The 23,596-nt window shown below is 36.3% G+C and overlaps 3 protein-coding genes and 9 non-coding genes across 14 annotated transcripts; 1 reads left to right on the forward strand and 11 right to left on the reverse strand.

Moving 5' to 3' along the window:
• Positions 1-148: 148 nt before the first annotated feature.
• Positions 149-220, reverse strand: TRNAG-UCC. Its single transcript has one exon. It is a non-coding gene; the product is annotated as a tRNA-Gly (tRNA).
• Positions 221-632: 412 nt separating this feature from the next.
• Positions 633-704, reverse strand: TRNAG-UCC. The gene has a single exon. It is a non-coding gene; the product is annotated as a tRNA-Gly (tRNA).
• Positions 705-1,195: 491 nt separating this feature from the next.
• Positions 1,196-1,267, reverse strand: TRNAG-UCC. Its single transcript has one exon. It is a non-coding gene; the product is annotated as a tRNA-Gly (tRNA).
• Positions 1,268-1,384: 117 nt separating this feature from the next.
• On the reverse strand, positions 1,385-1,456 carry TRNAG-UCC. Its single transcript has one exon. It is a non-coding gene; the product is annotated as a tRNA-Gly (tRNA).
• A 274-nt stretch (positions 1,457-1,730) lies between these two features.
• On the reverse strand, positions 1,731-1,802 carry TRNAG-UCC. Its single transcript has one exon. It is a non-coding gene; the product is annotated as a tRNA-Gly (tRNA).
• Positions 1,803-1,918: 116 nt separating this feature from the next.
• TRNAG-UCC lies at positions 1,919-1,990 on the reverse strand. The gene has a single exon. It is a non-coding gene; the product is annotated as a tRNA-Gly (tRNA).
• A 435-nt stretch (positions 1,991-2,425) lies between these two features.
• TRNAG-UCC lies at positions 2,426-2,497 on the reverse strand. Its single transcript has one exon. It is a non-coding gene; the product is annotated as a tRNA-Gly (tRNA).
• Positions 2,498-2,596: 99 nt separating this feature from the next.
• TRNAG-UCC lies at positions 2,597-2,668 on the reverse strand. Its single transcript has one exon. It is a non-coding gene; the product is annotated as a tRNA-Gly (tRNA).
• A 297-nt stretch (positions 2,669-2,965) lies between these two features.
• TRNAG-UCC lies at positions 2,966-3,037 on the reverse strand. The gene has a single exon. It is a non-coding gene; the product is annotated as a tRNA-Gly (tRNA).
• Positions 3,038-6,310: 3,273 nt separating this feature from the next.
• LOC111794809 (aluminum-activated malate transporter 9-like) lies at positions 6,311-9,875 on the forward strand. Its single transcript, XM_023676961.1, has 7 exons — positions 6,311-6,596; positions 6,683-6,823; positions 7,833-8,102; positions 8,172-8,320; positions 8,402-8,548; positions 9,160-9,466; positions 9,515-9,875. Exons 1-7 carry the CDS (start codon positions 6,311-6,313, stop codon positions 9,784-9,786), a joined length of 1,572 nt encoding a protein of 523 aa, XP_023532729.1. The 3' UTR covers positions 9,787-9,875.
• Positions 9,876-9,982: 107 nt separating this feature from the next.
• Positions 9,983-14,456, reverse strand: LOC111794808. Its single transcript, XM_023676960.1, has 2 exons — positions 14,235-14,456; positions 9,983-12,645 (listed from the first exon to the last, which is right to left on the reverse strand). The coding sequence occupies exon 2, from the start codon at positions 12,327-12,329 to the stop codon at positions 10,308-10,310; it is 2,022 nt and encodes a 673-aa protein (XP_023532728.1). The 5' UTR covers positions 12,330-12,645; positions 14,235-14,456; the 3' UTR covers positions 9,983-10,307.
• Positions 14,457-16,386: 1,930 nt separating this feature from the next.
• Positions 16,387-22,244, reverse strand: LOC111794797 (protein PAM71, chloroplastic-like). Of its 3 annotated transcripts, none has more exons than XM_023676937.1 (10): positions 22,082-22,244; positions 21,695-21,762; positions 21,391-21,442; positions 21,170-21,247; positions 20,627-20,756; positions 20,012-20,082; positions 19,596-19,643; positions 18,045-18,340; positions 17,883-17,959; positions 16,387-16,555 (listed from the first exon to the last, which is right to left on the reverse strand). In XM_023676937.1, the coding sequence occupies exons 1-8, from the start codon at positions 22,106-22,108 to the stop codon at positions 18,269-18,271; spliced, it is 546 nt and encodes a 181-aa protein (XP_023532705.1). In that variant the 5' UTR covers positions 22,109-22,244; the 3' UTR covers positions 16,387-16,555; positions 17,883-17,959; positions 18,045-18,268. The 3 variants fall into 3 exon arrangements, with proteins under 3 accessions (XP_023532705.1, XP_023532703.1, XP_023532702.1); XM_023676935.1 differs by lacking the exon at positions 16,387-16,555 and having other exon boundaries at positions 17,673-17,959; positions 18,045-18,184; positions 18,264-18,340; positions 22,082-22,243; XM_023676934.1 differs by lacking the exon at positions 16,387-16,555 and having other exon boundaries at positions 17,673-17,959.
• Between the last annotated feature and the right edge of the window lie 1,352 nt (positions 22,245-23,596).

Consider the following 23,596-nt stretch of genomic DNA (forward strand, 5'->3'; position numbering starts at 1 on the left):
GGTCTATTGCTTGGAAGGCAATTATCCTAACCGTTGGACTACAAACACTGCTGGAAGTCAAGATAATGTAGGGCATTTGTCGAGCTTTAACAAAAAAAAATAATAATAATAAAGAGGAAAAAAAAAAGGAATTATTTTGTAAAAGTAATGCGTTTGCCGGGAGTCGAACCCGGGTCTATTGCTTGGAAGGCAATTATCCTAACTGTTGGACTACAAACGCTGGTGGAAGCCAAGATAATGTAGGGCATTTGTCGAGCTTTAACAAAAAAAAAAATAATAAAAAAAAATAGGAGAAAAAAAAAAGCAATTATTTTGTAAAAGTAATGCGTTTGCCGGGAGTCGAACCCGGGTCTATTGCTTGGAAGGCAATTATCCTNAAAAAAAAAAAAAAAAAAAAAAAAAAAAAAAAAAAAAAAAAAAAAAAAAAAAAAAAACTAAAATAATAATAATAGGAAAAACAAAGGAATTATTTTGTAAAAGTGATGTGTTTGCTAGTAGTCCAATCAGGGTCTATTGCTTGGAAGACAATTATCCTAGCCGTTGGAAGCCAAGCTGATGTAATGCATTTGCCGAGCTTTAACAAAAAAATAAAAAAAAAATGAAAAAAAAAAGGAATTATTTTGTAAAAATAATGCGTTTGCCGGGAGTCGAACCCGGGTCTATTGCTTGGAAGGCAATTATCCTAACCGTTGGGCTACAAACGCTACTGGAAGCCAAGATGATGTAGTGCATTTGCCGAGCTTTAACAAAAAATAAAATAAAATAAAATAGGAGAAAAAAAAAAGAATTATTTTGTAAAAGTAACACGTTTGCCGGGAGTCAAACCCGGGTCTTTGCTTGGAAGACAATTATCCTAACCGTTGGACTACAAACGGTGTTGGAAGCCAAGCTGATGTAGTGCATTTGTCGAGCTTTAACAAAAAATAAAAAAAATAAAATAATAATAATAATAGTAGGAAAAAAAAGGAATTATTTTGTAAAAGTTATGCGTTTGCCGGAGTCGAACCCAAGTCTATTGCTTGGAAGGCAATTATCCTAACCGTTGGACTGCAAACACTATTGGAAGCCATGCTAATGTAGTGCATTTGAAAAGCTTTAACACAAAATAATAATAATAATAATAATAATAAGAATATAATAATAATTATAATATAATAATAGTAGAAAAAAAAAAAGAATTATTTTGTAAGACTAATGCGTTTGCCGGGAGTTGAACCTGGGTCTATTGCTTGGAAGGCAATTATCCTAACCGTTGGACTACAAACGCTGGTGGAAGCCAAGCTGATGTAGTGCATTTGCCGAGCTTTAACAAAAAAAAAAAATAATAATAATAAAAAAAAAATAAAATAGGAGAAAAAAAAAAGGAATTATTTTGTAAAAGTAATGCATTTGCCGGGAGTCGAACCCGGGTCTATTGCTTGGAAGGCAATTATCCTAACCTTTGGACTACAAACACTGTTGGAAGCCAAGCTGATGTAGTGCATTTGCCGAGCTTTAACACACAAATAATAATAATAATAATAATAGGAAAAAAAAAAGGANCTTTGGACTACAAACACTGTTGGAAGCCAAGCTGATGTAGTGCATTTGCCGAGCTTTTTTATCCTAACCGTTGGACTACAAACGCTGCTGGAAGCCAAGCTGATGTACTGCATTTGCCGAGCTTTAACACAAAAAATAATAATAATAATAATAATAGGAAAAAAAAAAGAATTATTTTGTATAAGTGATGCGTTTGCCGGGAGTCGAACCCGGGTCTATTGCTTGGAAGGCAATTATCCTAACCGTTGGACTACAAACGCTGTTGGAAGACAAGCTGATGTAATGCGTTTGCCGAGCTTTAACAAAAAATAATAATAATAATAATAAATAAATAAATAATAGGAGAAAAAAAAAAGGAATTATATTGCAAAAGTAATGCGTTTGACGGGAGTCGAACCCGGGATTATTGCTTGGAAGGCAATTATCCTAACCGTTGAACTACAAACGCTATTGGAAGTCAAGCTGATGTAGTGCATTTGCCGAGCTTTAACACACAAAAAAAAAACTAAAAAATAAACTAAAAAATAAATAATAATAATAAAAAAAATAATAATAATAGGAAAAAACAAAGGAATTATTTTGTAAAAGTGATGCGTTTGCTAAGAGTCGAAACTGGGTAAATTTCTTGGAAGGCAATTATCCTAACCGTTGGAAGCCAGGCTGATGCAATGANAAAAAAAAGGAATTATTTTGTAAAAGTAATGCGTTTGCCGGGAGTCAAACCCGAGTCTATTGCTTGGAAAGCAATTATCCTAACCGTTGGGCTACAAACACTGCTGGAAGCTAAGATGATGTAGTGCATTTGCCGAGCTTTAACAAAAAATAAAATAAAATAAAATAAAATAAAATAGGAGAAAAAAAAAGAATTATTTTGTAAAAGTGATGTGTTTGCCGGGAGTTGAACCCGGGTCTATTGCTTGGAAGGCAATTATCCTAACCGTTAGACTACAAACGCTGCTGGAAGCCAAGATAATGTAGGGCATTTGTCGAGCTTTAACAAAAAATAAATAAATAAATAAATAAATAAGATAGGAGAAAAAANTTGTAAAAGTGATGTGTTTGCCGGGAGTTGAACCCGGGTCTATTGCTTGGAAGGCAATTATCCTAACCGTTAGACTACAAACGCTGCTGGAAGCCAAGATAATGTAGTGCATTTGTCGAGCTTTAACAAAAATAAATAAATAAATAAATAAATAAAATAAAGAGGAAAAAAAAATAAATATATTGTAAAAGTAAGTCGCACCCGGGTCTATTGCTTGGAAGGCAATTATCCTAACCGTTGGACTACAAACGCTGTTGGAAGCCATGGTGATGTAGTGCATTTGGCAAGCTTTAACACAACATAATAATAATAATAATAATAATAATAATAAAAAATATAATAATAGGAGGAAAAAAAAAAGGAATTATTTTGTAAAAGTGATGCGTTTGCCGGGAGTCAAACCCGGGTCTATTGCTTGGAAGGCAATTATCCTAACCGTTGGACTACAAACGCTGTTGGAAGCCAAGCTGATTTAGTGCATTTGCCGAGCTTTAACAAACAAAAAAAAAAAATAATAATAATAATAATAAATAAAATAATAATAATAATAAAAAAAAAGGAATTATTTTGTAAAAAGTGATGCGTTTGCTGGGAGTCAAACCCGAGTCTATTGCTTGGAAGACATTTATCATAACCGTTGGACTACAAATGCTATTTGAAGCCAAGCTAATGTAATGCGTTTGCCGAGCTTCAAGAAAAAAAAAAAGAGAAAAAAAAAATTATTTTTAAAAGTAATGTGTTTGCCGGGAGCCGAACCCGAATCTATTGCTTGGAAGGCAATTATCCTAACCTGTTGACTACAAACGCTGTTGGAAGCCTAGCTGATGTAATGCGTTTGTCGAGCTTTAAGAAAAAAAAAAAAGGAATTATTTCGCTAAAGTAATGCGTTTCCCGACGGTCGAGCCCAAGTCTATCGCTTGGAAGACAATTATCCTAACCGTTGGACTACAAACACTATTGAAAGCCAAGCTGATGTAATGCGTTTGCCGAACTTTAAGAAAAAAAAAAAAAGAGGAGAAAAAAAAAAGGAATTATTTTGTAAAAGTAATGCGATTGTCAGGATCAAACCCGAGTCTATTGCTTGGAAGGCAATTATCCTAACCATTGGACTACAAACGCTATTGGAAGCCAAGCTGATGTATTGTGTTTACCGAGCTTTAAGAAAAAAAAAAAGAATTATTTTGCAAAATTAATGCGTTTGCCTGGAGTCGAACCTGGGTCTATTGCTTGGAAGGCAACTATCCTTTGGAAGCCAAGGTGATGTAATGTGTTTGCAGAACTTTAAGAAAAAAAGAACTTGGGTCTATTGCTTGAGAGGCAATTATCTAACCATTGGACTAAGGTAAGTTGATGGGATTCGTTTGCCAAGCTGTAATGAGAAAATAGGATGAAAAAAAAAAAAGGAATTATTTTACAAAATTAATGCATTTGCCAAGAGTCAAACCCGAGTCTATTGCTTGAAAGGCAATTATTCTAACAATTGGACTAGAAACGCGGTTAGAAAACAAGCTAATATAATGCATTTGCCAAACTTTAACGAAAAAATAAGGAATTATTTTGCAAGAGTAATACATTGACCGAGAGTCAAACTTGAATCTATTAGTTGGAAGGCGATTATCATATGAAAAGCAACCTTCTTCCTCATTTGCTATCATAGCCTAATAGCCTCATATTTGAGAATTTACATGTGAGGTAGAGCACGTTAATAATTTACCCGAATATATGCCAAGTTAGGAATTTTATACATAGTCTTGCTTTTAACCTAAATAAAATTGATATTGATGAGCATATAGAATATATGTCCCTTAGTTCAAAGAATATATTCCACTGCACTTTACATAATGTTCATGTATTAAGGTAATCAAGAACAGTTTCAACAAAGATCTTGAGCTAGACTTGTGAAACCCCTTCCATCCCTAATTTCTCTCTGAAAACAAAATTTCCCAAAAGCATCGATTCTCAAAGATATGAACGAAAAGAATGAAAATCCAAAGCATAAAACGAACATAAACCCAAAGATTATGTATTTGTGTAGAAATGGGATCCAAAACAAATATCTGATAGCGATAGGCTTCGAATATTACATAATGCTGATATGAAAGGGATTAGTTTGGTGGCTATTCTTTTTTATGTATTATTTTGGCGTACTTGTTCTATTCTTTATATTCTTTGGGAATAAGATGATCAATAGTGAATGGAGGGGAGAATGGTGTTTGTAACAAGTATTCTCGTGCTTCCCTAGCTGCCTACATGCCAATAGCTAGGTTAAATTATGTGTTTTGTTTCTCGACTTTTAAAAAGTATAAAATCGTAATCGTATTCATTTACAAAATTAAGCGTTTTAGATTTCGACGTGACAAAATCTCATTACATTATACCCTTTCCCCCACCAACCAGCATGACATCACTCTCTCATCTTCCTCATCTTTGATGAGGACTTCCAAGAAGTGAGTAGAATAAATTCTGTCATTGTGAGGGAACGTTGAGTCGAGGGAATGGATCTAGGCTATCCTACGTCGATTGGAGAAGTGAACAAAATATTTTTTATAAGAGTGTAAAACTATAAGGTTGATATCAATACGTAAGGGGTCAAAGTGGATAATATTAACTAACGGTGAGCTTAAACTATTACAGTTACCGTTTCTAATAGATAAAAGGGCTCGTCTTCAAGATTTTTGTCAAGCCATGCACATGCAATAATATAGGATGAAAACTTAGATTCTAATTCTCCATATTTGCTGCATTATTGAGTTTTTAGGCATCTTCTTATCATCTCATATTCATTACTTCTCCAATTTACCCCTTCAATTATTATTATTATTATTATTATTCTCTCTTATAAATCAATATCCTTTTTCTGACAAAACATACAATCTTCCTCTACATGCCATCACAAACAATAGCTTATCTTCCCACTTTCTTATGCCCTTTAAATTTCCACACAAACCCTCCTACGATATTGTATTAAGAAAGACGGCTGTTATTGCTAGACGTCGAGAATGAATGGCAAAACAGGCAATATTGTTATAGACATCGATTTCTCGACAAAACCCGAACCTCTAGGGGCGAAAGCTGGAAACTTGGCAGCTTCATGTAAAGCTTCAATAGGGAGTGTTTTGGGGTTTTGCAAAGAAGACAGAAACCGAGTTTTATTCTCATTGAAAGTTGGGTTGGCTGTTGTTTTAGTGTCTTTGCTTATACTTTTTCGANTGAGTCGAGGGAATGGATCTAGGCTATCCTACGTCGATTGGAGAAGTGAACAAAATATTTTTTATAAGAGTGTAAAACTATAAGGTTGATATCAATACGTAAGGGGTCAAAGTGGATAATATTAACTAACGGTGAGCTTAAACTATTACAGTTACCGTTTCTAATAGATAAAAGGGCTCGTCTTCAAGATTTTTGTCAAGCCATGCACATGCAATAATATAGGATGAAAACTTAGATTCTAATTCTCCATATTTGCTGCATTATTGAGTTTTTAGGCATCTTCTTATCATCTCATATTCATTACTTCTCCAATTTACCCCTTCAATTATTATTATTATTATTATTATTCTCTCTTATAAATCAATATCCTTTTTCTGACAAAACATACAATCTTCCTCTACATGCCATCACAAACAATAGCTTATCTTCCCACTTTCTTATGCCCTTTAAATTTCCACACAAACCCTCCTACGATATTGTATTAAGAAAGACGGCTGTTATTGCTAGACGTCGAGAATGAATGGCAAAACAGGCAATATTGTTATAGACATCGATTTCTCGACAAAACCCGAACCTCTAGGGGCGAAAGCTGGAAACTTGGCAGCTTCATGTAAAGCTTCAATAGGGAGTGTTTTGGGGTTTTGCAAAGAAGACAGAAACCGAGTTTTATTCTCATTGAAAGTTGGGTTGGCTGTTGTTTTAGTGTCTTTGCTTATACTTTTTCGAGCACCTTACGATGTGTTTGGCACTAATATCATTTGGGCTATCATCACTGTGGCCATCATGTTCGAATATACAGTTGGTTTGTAGCTATCCATAAACCCCACGTTTTGTTTTTGATGATTTTAATGCATATTATGTTATAATATGGGGTTTTGTTGTCAAAAGGAGCAACTTTCAACCGTGGTTTCAACAGGGCGCTCGGAAGCTTGCTTGCTGGAATCTTGGCCATTGCTGTTGCCCAACTTGCTCTACGCACAGGCCCTATTGCAGAACCCATTATCATTGGCATTACCATTTTCCTAGTTGGTAACTTTCTCACCAAAGTTTACGTCTTTAATGTTTAAATTATAAGTGTAACGGTCTATCTAAGCCCCCGCTAGCAGATATATTGTTCTTTCTGGGTTTTCCCTTTCGGGCTTTCCCTCAAAGTTTTTAAAACGTGTCAGTTAAGCAGAGGTTTTTACATGCTTATAAAGAGTGTTTCGTTCTCCTCCCCAATCGATGTGGGATTTCAGAATCCACTCCCCTTTGGGACCCAGCATCCTCGCCGACACTCGTTACTTTCTCCAACCGATGTAGATTCCATCCAAATCTACCCCCTTCGGGGCTCAACGTCCTTACTGGCACATCGCCTCATGTCACCCCTTTCAGGGCTTAGCCTCTTCGCTGACACATCGCCTCATGTCCACCCCTTCAGGGTTTAGCCTCCTCGCTGACACATCACCCTGTGTTGGTGAGATCTCACAATCCACTCTCCTTCGGGGCCCAATGTCCTCGCCGATACTCGTTACTTTCTCCGATCGATGTAGATCCCATCCAAATCTACCCCCTTCAGGGCTCAACGTCCTTGCTGATACATCGCCTCATGCCACTCCCTTCAGGGCTTAGCCTCCTCGTTGGCACATCGCCTCATGTCCACCCCTTCAGGGCTTATCCTCCTCGCTGACACATCGCCCTGTGTCTGTGGGATCTCACAATCCACTCCCCTTTGAGGCCCAATGTCCTCGCCGACACTCGTTACTATCTCTAATAGGTGTGGGATCCATCCAAATCCACCCCCTTCGAGCCCAATGTCCTTGCTGACACATTGTCTCATGTCCACCTCCTTCAAGGCTTAGCCTCTTCACTGGCACATCGCCCGGTGTCTAGCTCTGGTACCATTTGTACTAGCTCAAGCGTAGATATTTTCCTTTTTGGACTTTCCCTTGAGCCTCCTTAAAACACGTCTGTTAAGGAGAGTTTTTCACACTTCTGTAAAGGATGTTTGGACGTAGAATCTCACAATATATAAGTAATGTGAAAGTGTGTTGAACAGGAAGTGTGACATCATTCATGAAGCTATGGCCATCGCTAGTTCCATACGAGTATGGGTTCAGAGTTATACTTTTCACATACTGCTTGATAGTTGTTTCTGGTTATCGAATGGGGAACCCACTGAGAACTGCCATGGATCGCCTCTACTCCATCGCCATCGGAGGATTCGTAGCAGTGTTAGTGAACGTCCTCGTTTTCCCCATCTGGGCTGGCGAGCAGCTGCACAAGGACCTCGTCGCCACCTTCAACTCCCTCGCTGATTCCCTCCAAGGTTCGAACTTTTGGTTCAACTTTTAACATTCTCTCATTTACTTCAAAAACAATGTTACAAAATTGGCAGAATGTGTGAACAAGTATTTAGAAGACGAGGGGTCAGTACACAACATTGGGCAACAGCTTCCCAAGGCTGTAATGGATGAATTTCCTGACGAACCAGCTTATAAGAAGTGCAAAGCCACCTTGAACTCCTCTGCAAAGTTTGAGGCTTTGGTACGCTAAAATTTACCCTTTTTCTTCTTATGAACACTATCATTCTTAATTTCTAATCCAATGGAAATGACCATTTTTTAGGCCACATCCGCGAAATGGGAGCCGCCACACGGCAGATTCAGGCACTTCTTTTATCCATGGGCGGAGTATGTTAAAGTTGGAGCTGTTTTGAGATATTGTGCTTATGAAATTATGGCTCTTCATGGTGTTCTTCACTCTCCAATCCAGGTCATCCTCTTAGCTTCATCTCTTGTTCCAAGTCTTGTGGGTGTTTTTAGTATGAAATTTAGAAGGAAAAAATGGAAGGTTATTTGCTTTGACCCGTTACGTATCGTATCGCCGTCAGTATCACAGTTTTGAAACGCATCTGCTAAAGAGAGTTTCTACATCCTTATAAAGAATGTTTCGTTCCCTCTCCAACCGATGTGGAATATCACAATCCACCCTCCTTAGGGACCAGTGTCCTCGCTGGCACATACCATTTGTAACCGCCAAAGTCCACCGCTAATGGATATTCAACCGATGTGGAATCTCCAATCCACCCTCCTTGGGGGCCAGTGTCCTTGCTGGCACATACCATTTGTAACCGCCAAAGTCCACCGCTAATGGATATTCAACCGATGTGGAATCTCACAATCCACCCTCCTTGGGGGCCAGTGTCCTTGATGACACATACCATTTGTAACCGTCAAAGTTCACTGCTAATGAATATTGTCTATTTTGGCCTATTACGTATCGCCGTCAACCTCACGGTTTTAAAATGTGTCTGATCTTAGACAAAATTCAATTTTATATTCGATAGATTCATTTTATATCTCTATCTTACTGAACTTTTGTAGGCTCCATATAAGCTCAGAACCACATTCAAATCCGAGATCCAAGAAACAGCAAACCAAGCAGCGGAGCTGTTGAGAAGTTTGGGCAAAGACATCAACAACATGCAACAATCCCTCAAAATATATCTCCTAAAGAATGTTCATACTGCAGCAGACAAGCTGCAACAAGCCCTTCACACTCACTCTTATCCCCTCACTCCCACTTGTGACTCCCTAGACCTCTCTTCCAAGCTTCAGTCCAAGCTCTCGACTGCCTCGTCGAACAGCCTCTATGATCTTCCAAGCTTGTTAGCTGAGATCAACGGCAATGGCCCGGAGAGGAGTTTAAACCAGCAGAATAGTCATGGTGTGGCTACAGGGACTCAGGCAGAGGCTTGTGTTGAGTTAGTGAGGAAGCAGTCGAGAAGGCAGCATTCATGGCCATTGAGGGAAATGGATGTTTTCGACGATGGTGGGGGTGTTCCCGTCGAGTATTTACAGAGGATGAGGAAGCAAGAGAGTACTGCAGCCATGTCACTGGCTAACTTTACTTCCTTGCTCATCGAGTTCGTGGCTAGGCTCGACTATTTGGTCGAAACCGTGGATGAGCTTTCTAAGATGGCCAAGTTCAAAGATAAAATCATTAGCTGAAGCTCATCAACAGAGATATTGATATGTAACGGAAGCCATGTGGTTTCCATCAATAGAAAATTGTTACCCTTTGTTCCTTTCCTCTGCAATTCCCTTCTAATTTGTAAAGGCATAATCCTTTAGGACCCTAAATTTTCCTTCCACAAAATGCAAGAAAGAACAATGAACAAAAGAAGAAAAGGTAGGAAAGTAGGAATAAAAAGATGAACACAGTAAAAGGGGTTGGTTATCCATGACCAGAAGGGCAACATTAACAAACCTACAGGTTGTTGAACTGTGTTCATAGCCTGTTCGACATACATTATCTAAGAATATATACAAGAAAGAACAAATCAACAACCCAATACTGTAGAATTTGCCCTCACAATATAGAGCACTCTTAAGAAGTGTTTCTATTTAGACCAATAAATAACAAGCTTTATAATTGACAGATACTAAATAAGGAGAAAGAGACCAACATTACCGACTGACCATGCTCCTAAACACCAGATGGACATATAAGGATGGCTGAGATTGCTGCTTTACACCCAACTACGAGGCAATGTGTGATGTTCCATTGGCTGCTCTTGACCAGAAGCTGCGTTTTTACTGCTTGAGCCCAGCCCTGAGCTGCAAGCAAGCATTGCCAACAAGCTTCCGCCGTGCACCCTACCTTCGGGAACAATAACTGACTTTGATGGCTTTTCGGCTTCACTGATTGCATATTTTCCGAGATTTGGACCCATTTTGCCTCGTACCATGATGAGATCTTCATTCATGTAATCTTCCATAACAACGTCTTTCATCTTCTCTGTCTTGCTGAGATTAGGCTGCTGAGTGTTAGGTCCAAGTGAGACACCCCCATGAACCCTTTTATCTTGCACCAGGCCGCTATGAAGTGCACAGAGACCCATCTTCCCCCTGGCGAATGAATTGCATGGGCAACAGGGTTGGGTGCCATACTCAGACCCAGGATGACCCCAAGAACATCTCTTTCCTCCACCATGAGCCTTGCAGAAATCTGTGCTTCCTTGTGCACTCTTGCCACACCCTTCGAATTTGCATCTCTTTCCCCCACCATGACGCACACAATAGTCGGTCCTTCCCCTAGCACTTTTCGTGCACTCGGGAACAGCACATCTCTTGCCCCCACCATGTGCCACACAGAAGTTGGTACCACCATGGACACTCTTTGAACAAATGCCGCCTCCTTGGAAGCCGCATCTTTTTCCACCACCATGGCCCTTGCAAAATGGGGTGCTTCCTTCAGCACCTTTGGTACAACCAGGAGCTGTGCACCTTTTTCCTCCACCATGGGCCTTGCAGTACATGGTACTCCCTTGTGCCCCTTTGGTGCACCCAGGCATTTGGCATCGCCTACCACCACCATGAGAGATACAAAGACCAGAGAGGCCTTCTGCACTCTTGGTACAGTTCTCCTTTTGACATCTCTTACCACCACCATGACGAATGCATAATCCTGATTTCCCTCTTGCTGCTCGAGTGCATCCTTCACGGTTGCATCTTCGACCCCCACCATGGGCAATGCAATGGTCTGTGCGTCCTTCTGCACTCTTGGTGCAACCCAAGTGTTGACATCGCCGTCCACCTCCATGGGCCTTGCAGTATACAGTGCGACCCTCAGCTCCTTTGTGGCATCCAGGTTTCTGACACCTTCGACCACCACCATGTGATATGCAACGGCCAGAAGCACCTCTAGCTCCCTTGCCACATCCCTCAACTTGACATATCTTGGAATTACTACTACGATTAAAGCGTACTTGCTGCTGTTGTGTTATCCCGGAAGTACAGGTGACTGAGCTTTTTGGCATGGTTAAAATGCTCGAGGAAAGGTCTGGAACATTGACAGGTGGAACCACTTTCTCAGTAACCGAGTGAAAAATGTAGCCAACCTGAGGATTCAACGAGGGAGGTGCGACTGGTTGGGCAGTTACTGGCTTCCAACAACCTGATGTTTCTCCATCATCTGTGTTTAAGGTTTCTACAAATGGAAATGGCTTCTCCATTGACAACTGAAATGAAGGAAAACCCTGATAAATTGAAGTGACATCAGATTCAGATGGGCCAGTAGAGAGACTTAATTCCAAGTCGACCTTCGGTTTAACCGTCTGTACTTTAAGCGACTTATTGGCTGGTTCTTTTGGGCTAGCTACCTTATCATTACCAAGATTGAGAGAAAAATCCAGATCAAGTGCCATTGAGGATTCCTCATCAGTTTCTTTAGCAGAAGACACTCTGGTGCATGCGGTTGCCGAACTACCTTTACTGTCAGAAGAACTTGAGGAATGAACGAACCGGCCAAGAGACAAAGAAGACCCAACTGACTGACAACCCATGGATTTCTCAATCGAACTCCACTTCCGCTTCATTCCCTTTGGTATGGACCGAAAAGGGACCGAAGATCCAGTAGAATCAAGTCGCAGAACGGTATCTGCACTGTCTCCAGCTCCAATTTTCCCATCTTGGAAAGACTTTCCCAAAATATTTAGCACATTCAAGGAATAATTGGCAGAAAAATTCAAGTTCTGAAAGTTTGAGCCCATTGAATTTAGTTAAAATATTGGTACCAAGACTTCTAATAGCAATAGACCAGCCTGCCTGACTTCCGGGATTTAAAAAGTAAAAGCTATGGAACTAGTTTTATTTTATTTCTTTTATGTTGAAAAAACAAAGAAGAAGCTAAGAAACTAGAATCAATGGTTTCTGAAAAAGAAGATCCCGCCCCCACTAACAAATCCCGAAGTGTCACACCGATCCATCTTTTAAAATTCAAGACGCCCTTTAGCGTATCAGATGCACCAAATACTGATGAATCCAAGCAAACTAACTTCAAAAGAGGCGTACTGGTAATCAAACAACCTGTAACAACAATTCAAAGCATAATTAAAGTAGTAAAAACGAATCGTATTACTAAAGATAACAGATTTCTCTCAAAACGTAGCCCCTACTCGATCATTCATCATAGTCAACAGGGGAAACAAAAAGGACACAACAGAATAATTTCAAAGACAGAGAAATATTAAGGTATAAACAACCATTTCAATTCGTAGAGTCATTGGTAATGTATGGGTTCTTGACAAATCTAACAAAAGATATTTGCATGCCTACATCTAATCGGAGGATATCAAAAGCAAGCAAATAGTGCATATATTAGGATCAACCAAAGAAAAAATTTATGAATCCTTTTGGGATAAAAAGGATCAACCACAAGATGAAATCGTTTATACCGGGCATGCCAGAAAATGAAAAACAAGCTCATACCGAATGTTAAATAAACTCCACAGCTCTATCTATTGCTATTATCTCAATGAAAAACAACCCAACTGGTCATAAGCAAAATTTTCCAATAAATCAAAAGGAGCACAGTAGACTGATAAGTGAACAGTAAATACATGCAGAAGGATCCTCGGAAGTACCTTACAAATACAAGCAAATTAATGAACCAAACAACCAGCCAACGAGCCATAATTAATATACCGACCATTTGATTGACATAGTGTTGTACATGAATGAGACAGATAATCTTCTTCAGATGTCAACCATAATCAAGAACATCTTGATACTCAATTTCAGACATGAATACCATTTTCTTCTTCACAAGATAGGGTGGAGAAAAGAAACAGTGAGATCAAAAGAAAAGATTTGCCAACGTTTGAAATAAAGTTAGCTCAATCACTAATGAAAGAGAAAAGGTCAGCGATTAATTAAACTGTATCAAGAGCTTCAGAAACATAATTTAAAAGGCATTCCTATGCATGCCAAATTGAAAAAAAAGACAGATAGAAATGACCAAGAGGGGAAAAAACAAAATCCCAAATCATATTCCAAAAATCTAACAGAGAAAATCAAATAAAACCCAATTGTTCCAATTACACTTTAATTCAAACACATAAACTGGCTCGAGGATACGTCAACAGTGAGACCAAAAGAGTAGATTCGTCGACATTTCATATAAAAGGCAGCTCAATCACGAAGAGGAAAAACATCCCATGATTAGTTGAAGTGTATCCCGAGCTTCACAACAAAATTCACAAATCCCAGACATAAATCAGCAGAAAAAACAATCCTACGCATGTGAAATTCAAGACCAGAGAGACGGAAAAACCAAACCCCAGATCAAATTCAAACCACTTCAGTTGAAGGGCACACGAATTCAGAAAAAAATAAGAAACAAAAGACATCAGAAACAGACAGGAACTTCCTCGTAAGCTAAAACCCCAACGCCCTCCATACTTCCAGCAACACAAAACAGGGGAAAAATAAAATAAACCCAAATCAAAGAACGAACAAAGAATCTCAATTCCGGTGAAACAAACAAACACAAAGAAGATAGACAGAAGTTCAAAGAAGGTAATAAGAGAAAGAAGAAGCAATCAATGAATGATTGAAAAATAGAAACAGAGGAAGGAAGTAAGAAGGATTTAGAGAAAAGAAGTAGAAGACAGAACCTGAGAGTTGGATCGAAATTCATGCGGCGATTTGGGGAAGAGGAAGCGGAGAATTTAAGGAGCGAGAAGAAGGCGCCGGCGGAGAAGGAAGAGAGGGATGATGAGGCAGAGGGTTAGATTGAGAAAAAGACATACAAAGGCGCACACATACAGAGAGAGTAGAGAGAGCAACAACAATCTAGAGAGAGAAACTGAGAGAGATGCTCCAAACGAGTGGATGGTACGCGCATTTACAGGAGAAGAGGCTGCACGTTTAATCCCAAACCCGGTTCGGTTTTTATAAACTGGTATGGTTCGTTCGTACTCATCCACGCGCCTTAATTTTTTTTTTTTATTATTATTATTAATTATACTCTCTCTTCCACTATACATGATTTGGCAATAATTCTGTGGGTTTCAATCATTTTTTATTTCTATAATAATAATAATAATAATACAACAATTTCATAAATTTTAGAATATAGTTTAGGGGTCATTTGGATTTATTTATTTTTTAAAAATTATAATTTTAGTTTTATAATTCAATTATCATTTTCTTATAATTTAAATTTCTTAAAATTGAGAATAATACTATAAATTAAAATTAATTAATGAAAGATAATATAAAATATTTTTCATTTTGAAGGGTCATGTTAGGGGTGAATGTTTTTTTTTTCTTTCCCAAATCTGACTCTTGAAAGCCTGAAAACTTTGGATTAAAATAATAAATATTTTAAAATAATAATAACTGGTTATATTGTGACAACAAATCATTTTCAGTAAATATTTATAAAATAAATATAAAAAAAAAGAAATGAAAAATGTGGCGAAGTTGGAGATGACAATGAAAAACATTAAAATAATATGTAGCATGCATAAAAGATCCTTTATTTACTTTTTAATATTTATATAATTTTAAGGGAAATGAATTTGGGCGCTTCTGCTGTTTTAATGCATTCACTCCATGGACTTCACTACACCCCCATTTTATAAATCAATAAATATATATTAATTAATTCTATTAAATAAAATCCAAAATTAAAAAATAATAATTTTATTTATTTATTTATTTATTCATTTATTTAAAACGGTAACGAGGGAGGAGTAGGGGTTAGGTGAGGAGAGGGGAGGAGTGGCGTGGCGATCCGAANAAATAAATAAATAAATAAATAAGAAATCAAGGGTTTAAATTTCATTTGGCCCCTCTCCAGCTTTTGGAATTATTCTTTTTTTATATATGTTTATTTTAGCATCTACATTTTTTAAAATGATTAGACAACCTTTTAATTTATGTACTAAATATTTTTTAAAATTTATTATCGTCATATATTACCAAAATATTAATTTTGATACTAAATTTAAATACATCTCCTCTATACCTTTTGTTTTGGAGGCAAATTTAAATATCTAAATATATATAATATTGTAAAAGAAAAATACTATTTTTAATTTTGAAAAATAAAAAAGTATAATAAAGTTTTATTTTTTATTTTTTATTTTTTTAAAAGGACTGATGTTTACCAAGAAATTAAAGAATGGCGGTGAGAAGGCCAGNTTTTTTTTTTTTTTTTTTTTTTTTTTTTTTTTTTTTTTTTAATAACTTTAAAAGTATATTTCTATATTTATTGGAAAAAAAAAAGTCAAAAAAGAATTTATTCTTCTTTCCCCTCTTCCACTACTTGATTTGGACTTTCATTTTTCCAACATATTAAATATTTTATAGAGTTTTATTAGATATAAAAAAAATTAATTTTATTTAAAATAAAATCATAACAAATTTAAATGATTTTGGCAAGAAATTAATTGCACTTGGAAGCATTTTAAGTTGCCATATTAACTTGGAAGACTGTCGGCATAAATTTTTATTTACTATTTTATGTGAATAAGAACAATATATTATTTATTATTATTAAAAAAATAATCATAGAGATTGAGAAATTATTGAACTAAAAATTTAAAAAGTTAAATGGTTTTTTTTTTCTCAATTCAATTAAATCTTTTATATGTAAATTTTTATCTATAAACTTTAAATATCCAATTAAATTAAACAAATGAATGGGAGATTATGTGAGTTAAAAATATTGGACAAATCATATGGTAAGATATTTGATATATGAAAAAATATATATATTAATGCTGATGATTAAATTATATGAATTATAGAAGGCTGCGGGTGAGGAATATTCGTGTGACACTGAGGCGCACGTGCCATGTCACATGCCAACGGCACGACAACCAAGCCCTACTCACCACGTCATCATCTTCGGCTGCTCCCTATTTCTTAGATTTTTTTGCTTGCCTCTCCACCAAAGTGCCGTCTCTCTCTTTTTCTTCAATTATATCTACTTTTCCAAAAAGAAAAAATTATCATCAATTTTGAATTTTTTTTTTTTTTTTTTTTTTAGATTTTAATTTGATTTAATATTTTAGTCATGTACTTTTTAGATTTATTTTATTTTTAGTACATGAACTTTTAAAATATTTATTTAGTCTCTAAACCCTTTTAAACTAACCTTATAGCTTTAAAACATTTTAAGAGTTAGAAATTTAAGTCAATATAAACGTGATGAACGATCAAGACATTTATACTTTCGAGTAACGGTGTGGTTTTCGTACCTCACATTGTACGGAAATGGAAAGTGATGGGAGATGGGAAGGTTGAGATAAAGGAAGAGAGGAGAGGCCATGACTAATAATCATTCATTCTTTCTTTAATTCACAGTCACATCCAACAATTTTGTCATCTCCAATTTCTATTTTGTTCCTTTTCTAAAACTAGTAAAAGGGTTTCATTTCATGAAATAAGTGATCTAAAAAACAAAAAATTGTACTTAAGTTTTAATCCAAAGGGTTCAAAAACAAATGAACTTTCACCTTATGTCANCTAAGTGCCGTCTCTCTCTTTTTCTTCAATTATATCTACTTTTCGAAAAAGAAAAACTATCATCAATTTTGAATTAACTTTTTTTTTTTTGTGAGATTTTAATTTGATTTATAATATTTTAGTCAGGTACTTTTTAGATTTATTTTATTTTTAGTACATGAACTTTTAAAATATTTATTTAGTCTCTAAACCCTTTTAAACTAACCTTATAGCTTTAAAATATTGTAAGATTTAGAAATTTAAGTCAATATGAACGTGATGAACGATCAAGACATTTATACTTTCTTTTTTTTTTAAGTTAGAGGTTCAAATTGAAAGGAGAAAGAGTAACGGTGTGGTTTTCGTACATCACATTGTACGGAAATGGAAAGTGATGGGAGATGGGAAGGTTGAGATAAAGGAAGAGAGGAGAGGCCATGACTAATAATCATTCATTCTTTCTTTAATTCACAGTCACATCCAACAATTTTGTCATCTCCAATTTCTATTTTGTTCCTTTTCTAAAACTAGTAAAAGGGTTTCATTTCATGAAATAAGTGATCTAAAAAACAAAAAATTGTACTTAAGTTTTAATCCAAAGGGTTCAAAAACAAATGAACTTTCACCTTATGTCAAATCTTTGAAGAACGTTTATCTGAGTTTATTTCATACGTCTTAAAATGAGACGACAGTTTTTCCTTTGTGACCTCACAGGACTTCAGGCATGAGCATGCAGAATCCTAAATTCCTCAACCAACTAGAAATGATACCACATCTCATTTCCTATGCCTTGAAATAAGACTGACCTCGAAAAACTGAGAGCGAGACTTCAGGCATGAGCATGCAGAATCCTGAAACCCTCAACCAACTATATTCCCATCTCCTAAAGAAAAAAAACAACTTTCTCAATCAAATAAAAGCCTAATTACCAAAAACAGTGCTTAAAAGACGCAGAAAACGAGGCCAACCTCTCATTTGTCTCATTCACGAAGGATAAGAAGTCAAAGCCACACAACCGTTAGATTCCGAGCTTTTCGACTTTATATGGTCTGATTGAACTTTCTACTCCGTTTACACTTGTTTGATATGCACAACCCAGAAATCGTTGCTGAGACATTTATCATTAGTCCACAAAGAAAACAACTTAACTCATGAATAACAGTTGAGATGAGAGTTAGAAAAATTACAGTTCCTAGTTTACTATCTCGATTAATGTTACAGCAGCGAAGACGAGAAAAAGAACACCTCCAACGTAGGCGATAATCTGCAAATAAAACGGTATATGTTAGAACAAAAACTTCCTTTGTGTACGTAACTTCCAGGAATAAGAATATGCTCCACTTTTGAGATAAAAACAGGCAACTTGAGTTAGCATCAATAAGAATAACAAGCAGCCTAGTAGGTGGGCCTAGACTTATTAATAGTTGCAACTCAGGAAGACTGAAAAGCATAAAACTTTCTTGTTCCAGAAATTTGTTGCGTTCAACTAATGGGTGGGACATTTCTAAAGCACATATGCAATGATGCTGCTAAACTGCACAGCCATTTTGCTAATCGACACTCAATTGTCTAACGTAACTTGAGACTTTCGAGGGTGGAAAAGATAAGATATATTCACTGGTATATGTTCATGTTGAATGGTTCAAGATAAGCACTTTTGGGTACCATAATTCGTGAGTAGCGTAGAGAACATACATTGACAACTGACAGCATCAAGTGCATTTGAAAAAACTCATGTGCATATAAGAGAAACTAATATAGGCAACTAGGACGGAACTGTTTGCGTTTGCATGATGCTATGGAATTCTGGAGGAAGAAAGAAAGAAAGAATACAGTCGCAGTAAAAATCGGACATATCTAGATTCCAGAAGGAAAAAATAACAAAAGACAAGTGCTACGTCGATATTCCATTCCTTTTCATATTTGGTTGGGAGAGAGAATTAAAGAAAGCAAATGGGATTTCAAACAATAATTACTTTGATTTTTTTTTCCCCTCTCTTTGGTGGAGACAAGACTGCTTTTAGAACATTCAAAAGAGAAGTTTGACGAATAATTTCTCACTGATCGTCCTTTACTCGTAAACTTGTGCCAATAACTGAAAAACTAAAGAAATACTTTACTCCAAAAGTCTTAATTTTCTTTGCTGAAAAAGTAATAATATGAAGGATCAATTCCTTTTTCTTTTTTCTTTTTCCCTGGTGCAGGGAATTGCTGATCTTAATACAGCCCCCTCTCCCCCCAAAGGGAAAAAAGACAAATACATATGTTTCATATCATAATCTTGGCTGGTTAGCCTTCTGACCCATATTGAACAGTTAAAAATAGTTGTCGTGGTACGGTTTTTAAAGAGAGAAAAAAAAAAAGATTACTTAGGAAGCAGGAAATTCATATCAAGTTCACGTATGGAAAACATCAAGTTTATCCACCTGGAGGTAGGTAGAATGTGCAGTAGATAGTTCTGAACGTTCAAAAAGGCATATGTGAAAAAAACGTGGCCGAAGAATGAATGATAATCTTACCTTCTCTGATAAAAATGTCCCTAGTAAAGAACCTCCTAGAACTGCAAGCTGCAGATTTATTGTCAAAATTGGATTAGAAAATTGGAAACTTGATACGTGAGCATGATAAATCGATACTGAAGGTTTGGTACATACATACACATGTATTATTAGAAGTTGAAGTATTTAATGCGTGCTTTCTATTAAATTCATGCACTAAACTTGCCCCAATCTCTAATCAATGGACCCACTTTCAGATACGCAAGTAAGATTCAACTTAGTGTAACAACCACAGATGGATGTGCATGATTCCGTGTACACTCAAAATTGTTCACCCTTTTTAGAGATCAACTTTTCCCACTGAGAATTTGTTTAGTCATACAAAGTAATGTTTACGCAAATCAGGAATTGGATGCTGCAAAAAGAAAAGTATTTACCAACGTTGCTACACCATGACCAGCTAGGGCACCTCCAATAACTCCAAGGGGTGAAGAAGCAGCAGCAAGGGCTACACAATGGAGAAAGAAAAAATATGTATGTAAGAGAGAAAATATAGTCTGGAGTTCAGATATAGGAGGAAGAATTAGATCAGAAAAACACTTGAAAATTCTTGGCAATATAAAGTTCAAAGATAAAATTTTAGTCCACATAATGATATCAATTCTTTATTAGCTCTAAATAACAGTTCAGAAAGATGTAACAGTTTAAAAATTTGTTTCTTGTTAAAAAAAAACAGTTTAAATTTGTATTTTCACTTCATTTCTTTTACTACAACAAATGTAGGGTCGAGAATACGAACCACTGACTTCAAGTGAAGGAATTGATATCTTAACCATTACGTTATATTCATGTTGTCTTGTATATCTACTTCATTCGATCTGATCTTTCAATCAAGTTATATACTTCAGACTTGGTGATCAACTCAGCTTTTCGTAGTTAACAGAAAAATGAGGAAACTCATCATTTCTAGTGGTAGATTTCAACAATATAATTTGATAAGAAGTTAATCCAACATCAACAATATGTAGATTTCAAAAGACCTGTCCGCTTACCAATTGTAGAGAAAAATGACTTGTCGCCCCACTCAGCTACAAACACTAATACAAAGGTACTGATGACAGTACTGGCAGGAGCTAAGATCCCAGCACTATTTCCTGAGAATTTTGTGACCGCTATCTCTGCCTGATTCAGATTAAAACAAAACTATTAATTTGTGACATATTTTCAGCTACTGGAGTTCAATCACACAAGCCACGGGTTTTTGGTGACTTCATATAATTCTTGAGAGAAGGAATAAAAACTTAAGTTTACAGTGGTTTTGAGATTAGTTCCTGTCTTTTATGGGGCTTCGCCATCACACCAAGGTGTATTAATTTATTTCCGAAATTTCCGTTTAATTATCTAGTATTCTCCTCTATATACTTTTAAGATATAAAATTCTAGTTTGTTCTTACATAAAACCCAACACTTGGCTAATATAAATTAATTGTCATAAATACAGTAGAGACATACACTTGAGGGCTTGAACAAGAAGTGAAAGAAAGGGATATTGTAGGATACTTCCACAAACATCAGACATCAGTATAAGGGATTACCTCCTTCTGCTCATCTTCTGCCTTTAGTCCATCGCTTGAGCTGGCATCAAGCAATGTTAAGACCCCAAAATACAACACCTGAAATTAGCCCAAAGCAATATATTACATCCATAAAAACTTTTGAATTCGCATTTGGTTGTTATGTCAAGCATACAGCTCTACTCTAGTGTATAAGGAAGCAATATAAGATGTTTTGCCAATCACAAAACGACTATACTTACCAAAAGACAGACAGCAGCAATATCATCAACTGGTAAGTCAATCTCACCTAGCCTGTGATCATATACGTAAGACAAGAGGGCTAAAGAACCAAATATATTGATGGAAATTGGAATTTCTAAAGAGGAATCAGAGTTTAAGACAATAAATTGAAAATAATAAAAGGGAGCAATCCATGATCTCATTTAGGCCCATATCAGTAAATCTAAGCCATGTTGGAATAATGGTGCATCAACGTACAGTTTAAGAACTGAAACTCTTTCCTTTTTCACATTCCTAAAGAGGTGCTTATCACAAGGAGCGTACCTGAATGGAAGAATCTCATCAACATAGTGAAAAGTTCGTCCGAGAACACAGATATGATGGTCATTGCCCTGCCATAGACAAAAACCTCTTGAAGGATTTGATAGCAAATTTATCGTGCTTTCATGAGATGTCAACAGCATAGCATTTTCAAATAATACTTGTGATTCATCTGTTTTTGAATTAATATCATTGCCCGGCACAGAACCAATTGAATCTTAACACTATTTGACTACTAAAGGCATGTCTATCATGAGTCGCTTTTTTATATAAAGATCCTGAAAGTTTTCAAAAAACAATAACAGAGATCCTAAACCTTAAAAAACAAGAAGAAGAAGAAGAAGAAGAAGAAGAAGAAGAAGGATCTTAAATTATATCTAATTACAGTACCCAAAAATAGGGAGACTGCAAGCTCATGATTACTAATATGTTGTCCCTGCCCAGCTGTTATTCATACAAAACTGATGATGATGATTCTTTGTTGGTAACTGATATGAATTTATCCAAATGGATGCGACTATGGAAAAAAAAAATATATATATACATAGTCAGCACATGGTGAAATAACATACGCAAGAGCACCAAAAGTTCCAGTAAAAACAATAGCAGCAGAGTTCCTAGCAGCTAGGAGAGCCTACAGAAGAAAGTAAACATAGAATTAGGAGAAGCACGATACTCTATCAAAATTAAGACTATTTTTCAGAAAACAATAACCCAAGTTCTTTCTTATTGTATCCATGTTTAGGAGACTACAAGGTTTCTTTTTCCCACCAGAACTTGGTCATCATTTCACACTTACTGCAATGAAAAAAGTCTTGTCCCCTAGTTCTTAGAAAAAAATCAGTAAAAATGCCTGCATGAAGAAAGAACAAAACATAATTATAACCCTGTGCTTTCACATCATACTTCAATCAGAAATTGATTACTCCACGTTTTAGCTCAAAAATCAACCTATAACATTAGAATCTTATTTGCAGTCAGAGACATATAAGTTGCATACCGTAGAGGTATCAAGGTTCCACCATGGACTCTCCCCAAAGAAATCAAACTACAAATAGGCTTCCTGCAACATTAAAATGCCAATTCATAGAATTTACAAGGAGTGATTTACTAACTGAAGCAAAACCTGTACGAATATCACAAAGAAACAAATGCTTAGAATCAGAATTACCTGAGGACAATGGGAAGCGAGAAGTTGGAAGAGAGCCTCCTGCAAGGAGAGTTAAGAGACACCAAACAAGAAGCAACCGATCTTGGAGATGTAGAGAGTGAAGAAGGTGGATGAAATGTCAAGTGTGAAAGATTAGACCCCGGCATTATTCGTCATCCCCTCTGTTATTGCCTGAATCTTTCGGTCTTCAGGGGATTCGAAAACGAAGAAGAAGAAGAAGAAGGAGCAACGACCGCCGGTGAAGCGCCAACAGTCCCAACTGCATATCCTTCTATCCGTTCCGATTGGGCCAAAAGACTCCTCTCAGCCCATTAAGCGTTGGGCCCAATTTTGTATTGTTTTGGGCCATCAACCCCATTTATTATAAATTAATTAATTTGAAAATTATTTTAAAATAGTAAATTTAATAAACTTAAAGAAAATCTATATTAATCTAAATTCAAATTATTTTCCTAATAAATAAAAAAGACAAGTAAAATTATTTTAAGGTTTAAAAAAAACGTGGAAAATTAGACCATTAAAATGTATTGTTGGGACAGTTCTAGAAGGGCAAGCCAGGTCATTTGTAAGAATGTTTGAAGACATTAACGACAGGTGTTGGATGAAATCAGCAATCTCAATGCCAAATGATGTATTAAATTCAACGGTCCAGATGAAAGATAGTAGTACTTCACATTTCACAAAAGCAAACCCATCTGGGCAGAATAAACATCACAAATTCACAGGAATCAAGC

The sequence above is a fragment of the Cucurbita pepo genome, chromosome LG05 (assembly GCF_002806865.2).
Source record: "Cucurbita pepo subsp. pepo cultivar mu-cu-16 chromosome LG05, ASM280686v2, whole genome shotgun sequence".
Classification (NCBI taxonomy): Eukaryota; Viridiplantae; Streptophyta; class Magnoliopsida; order Cucurbitales; family Cucurbitaceae; genus Cucurbita; species Cucurbita pepo.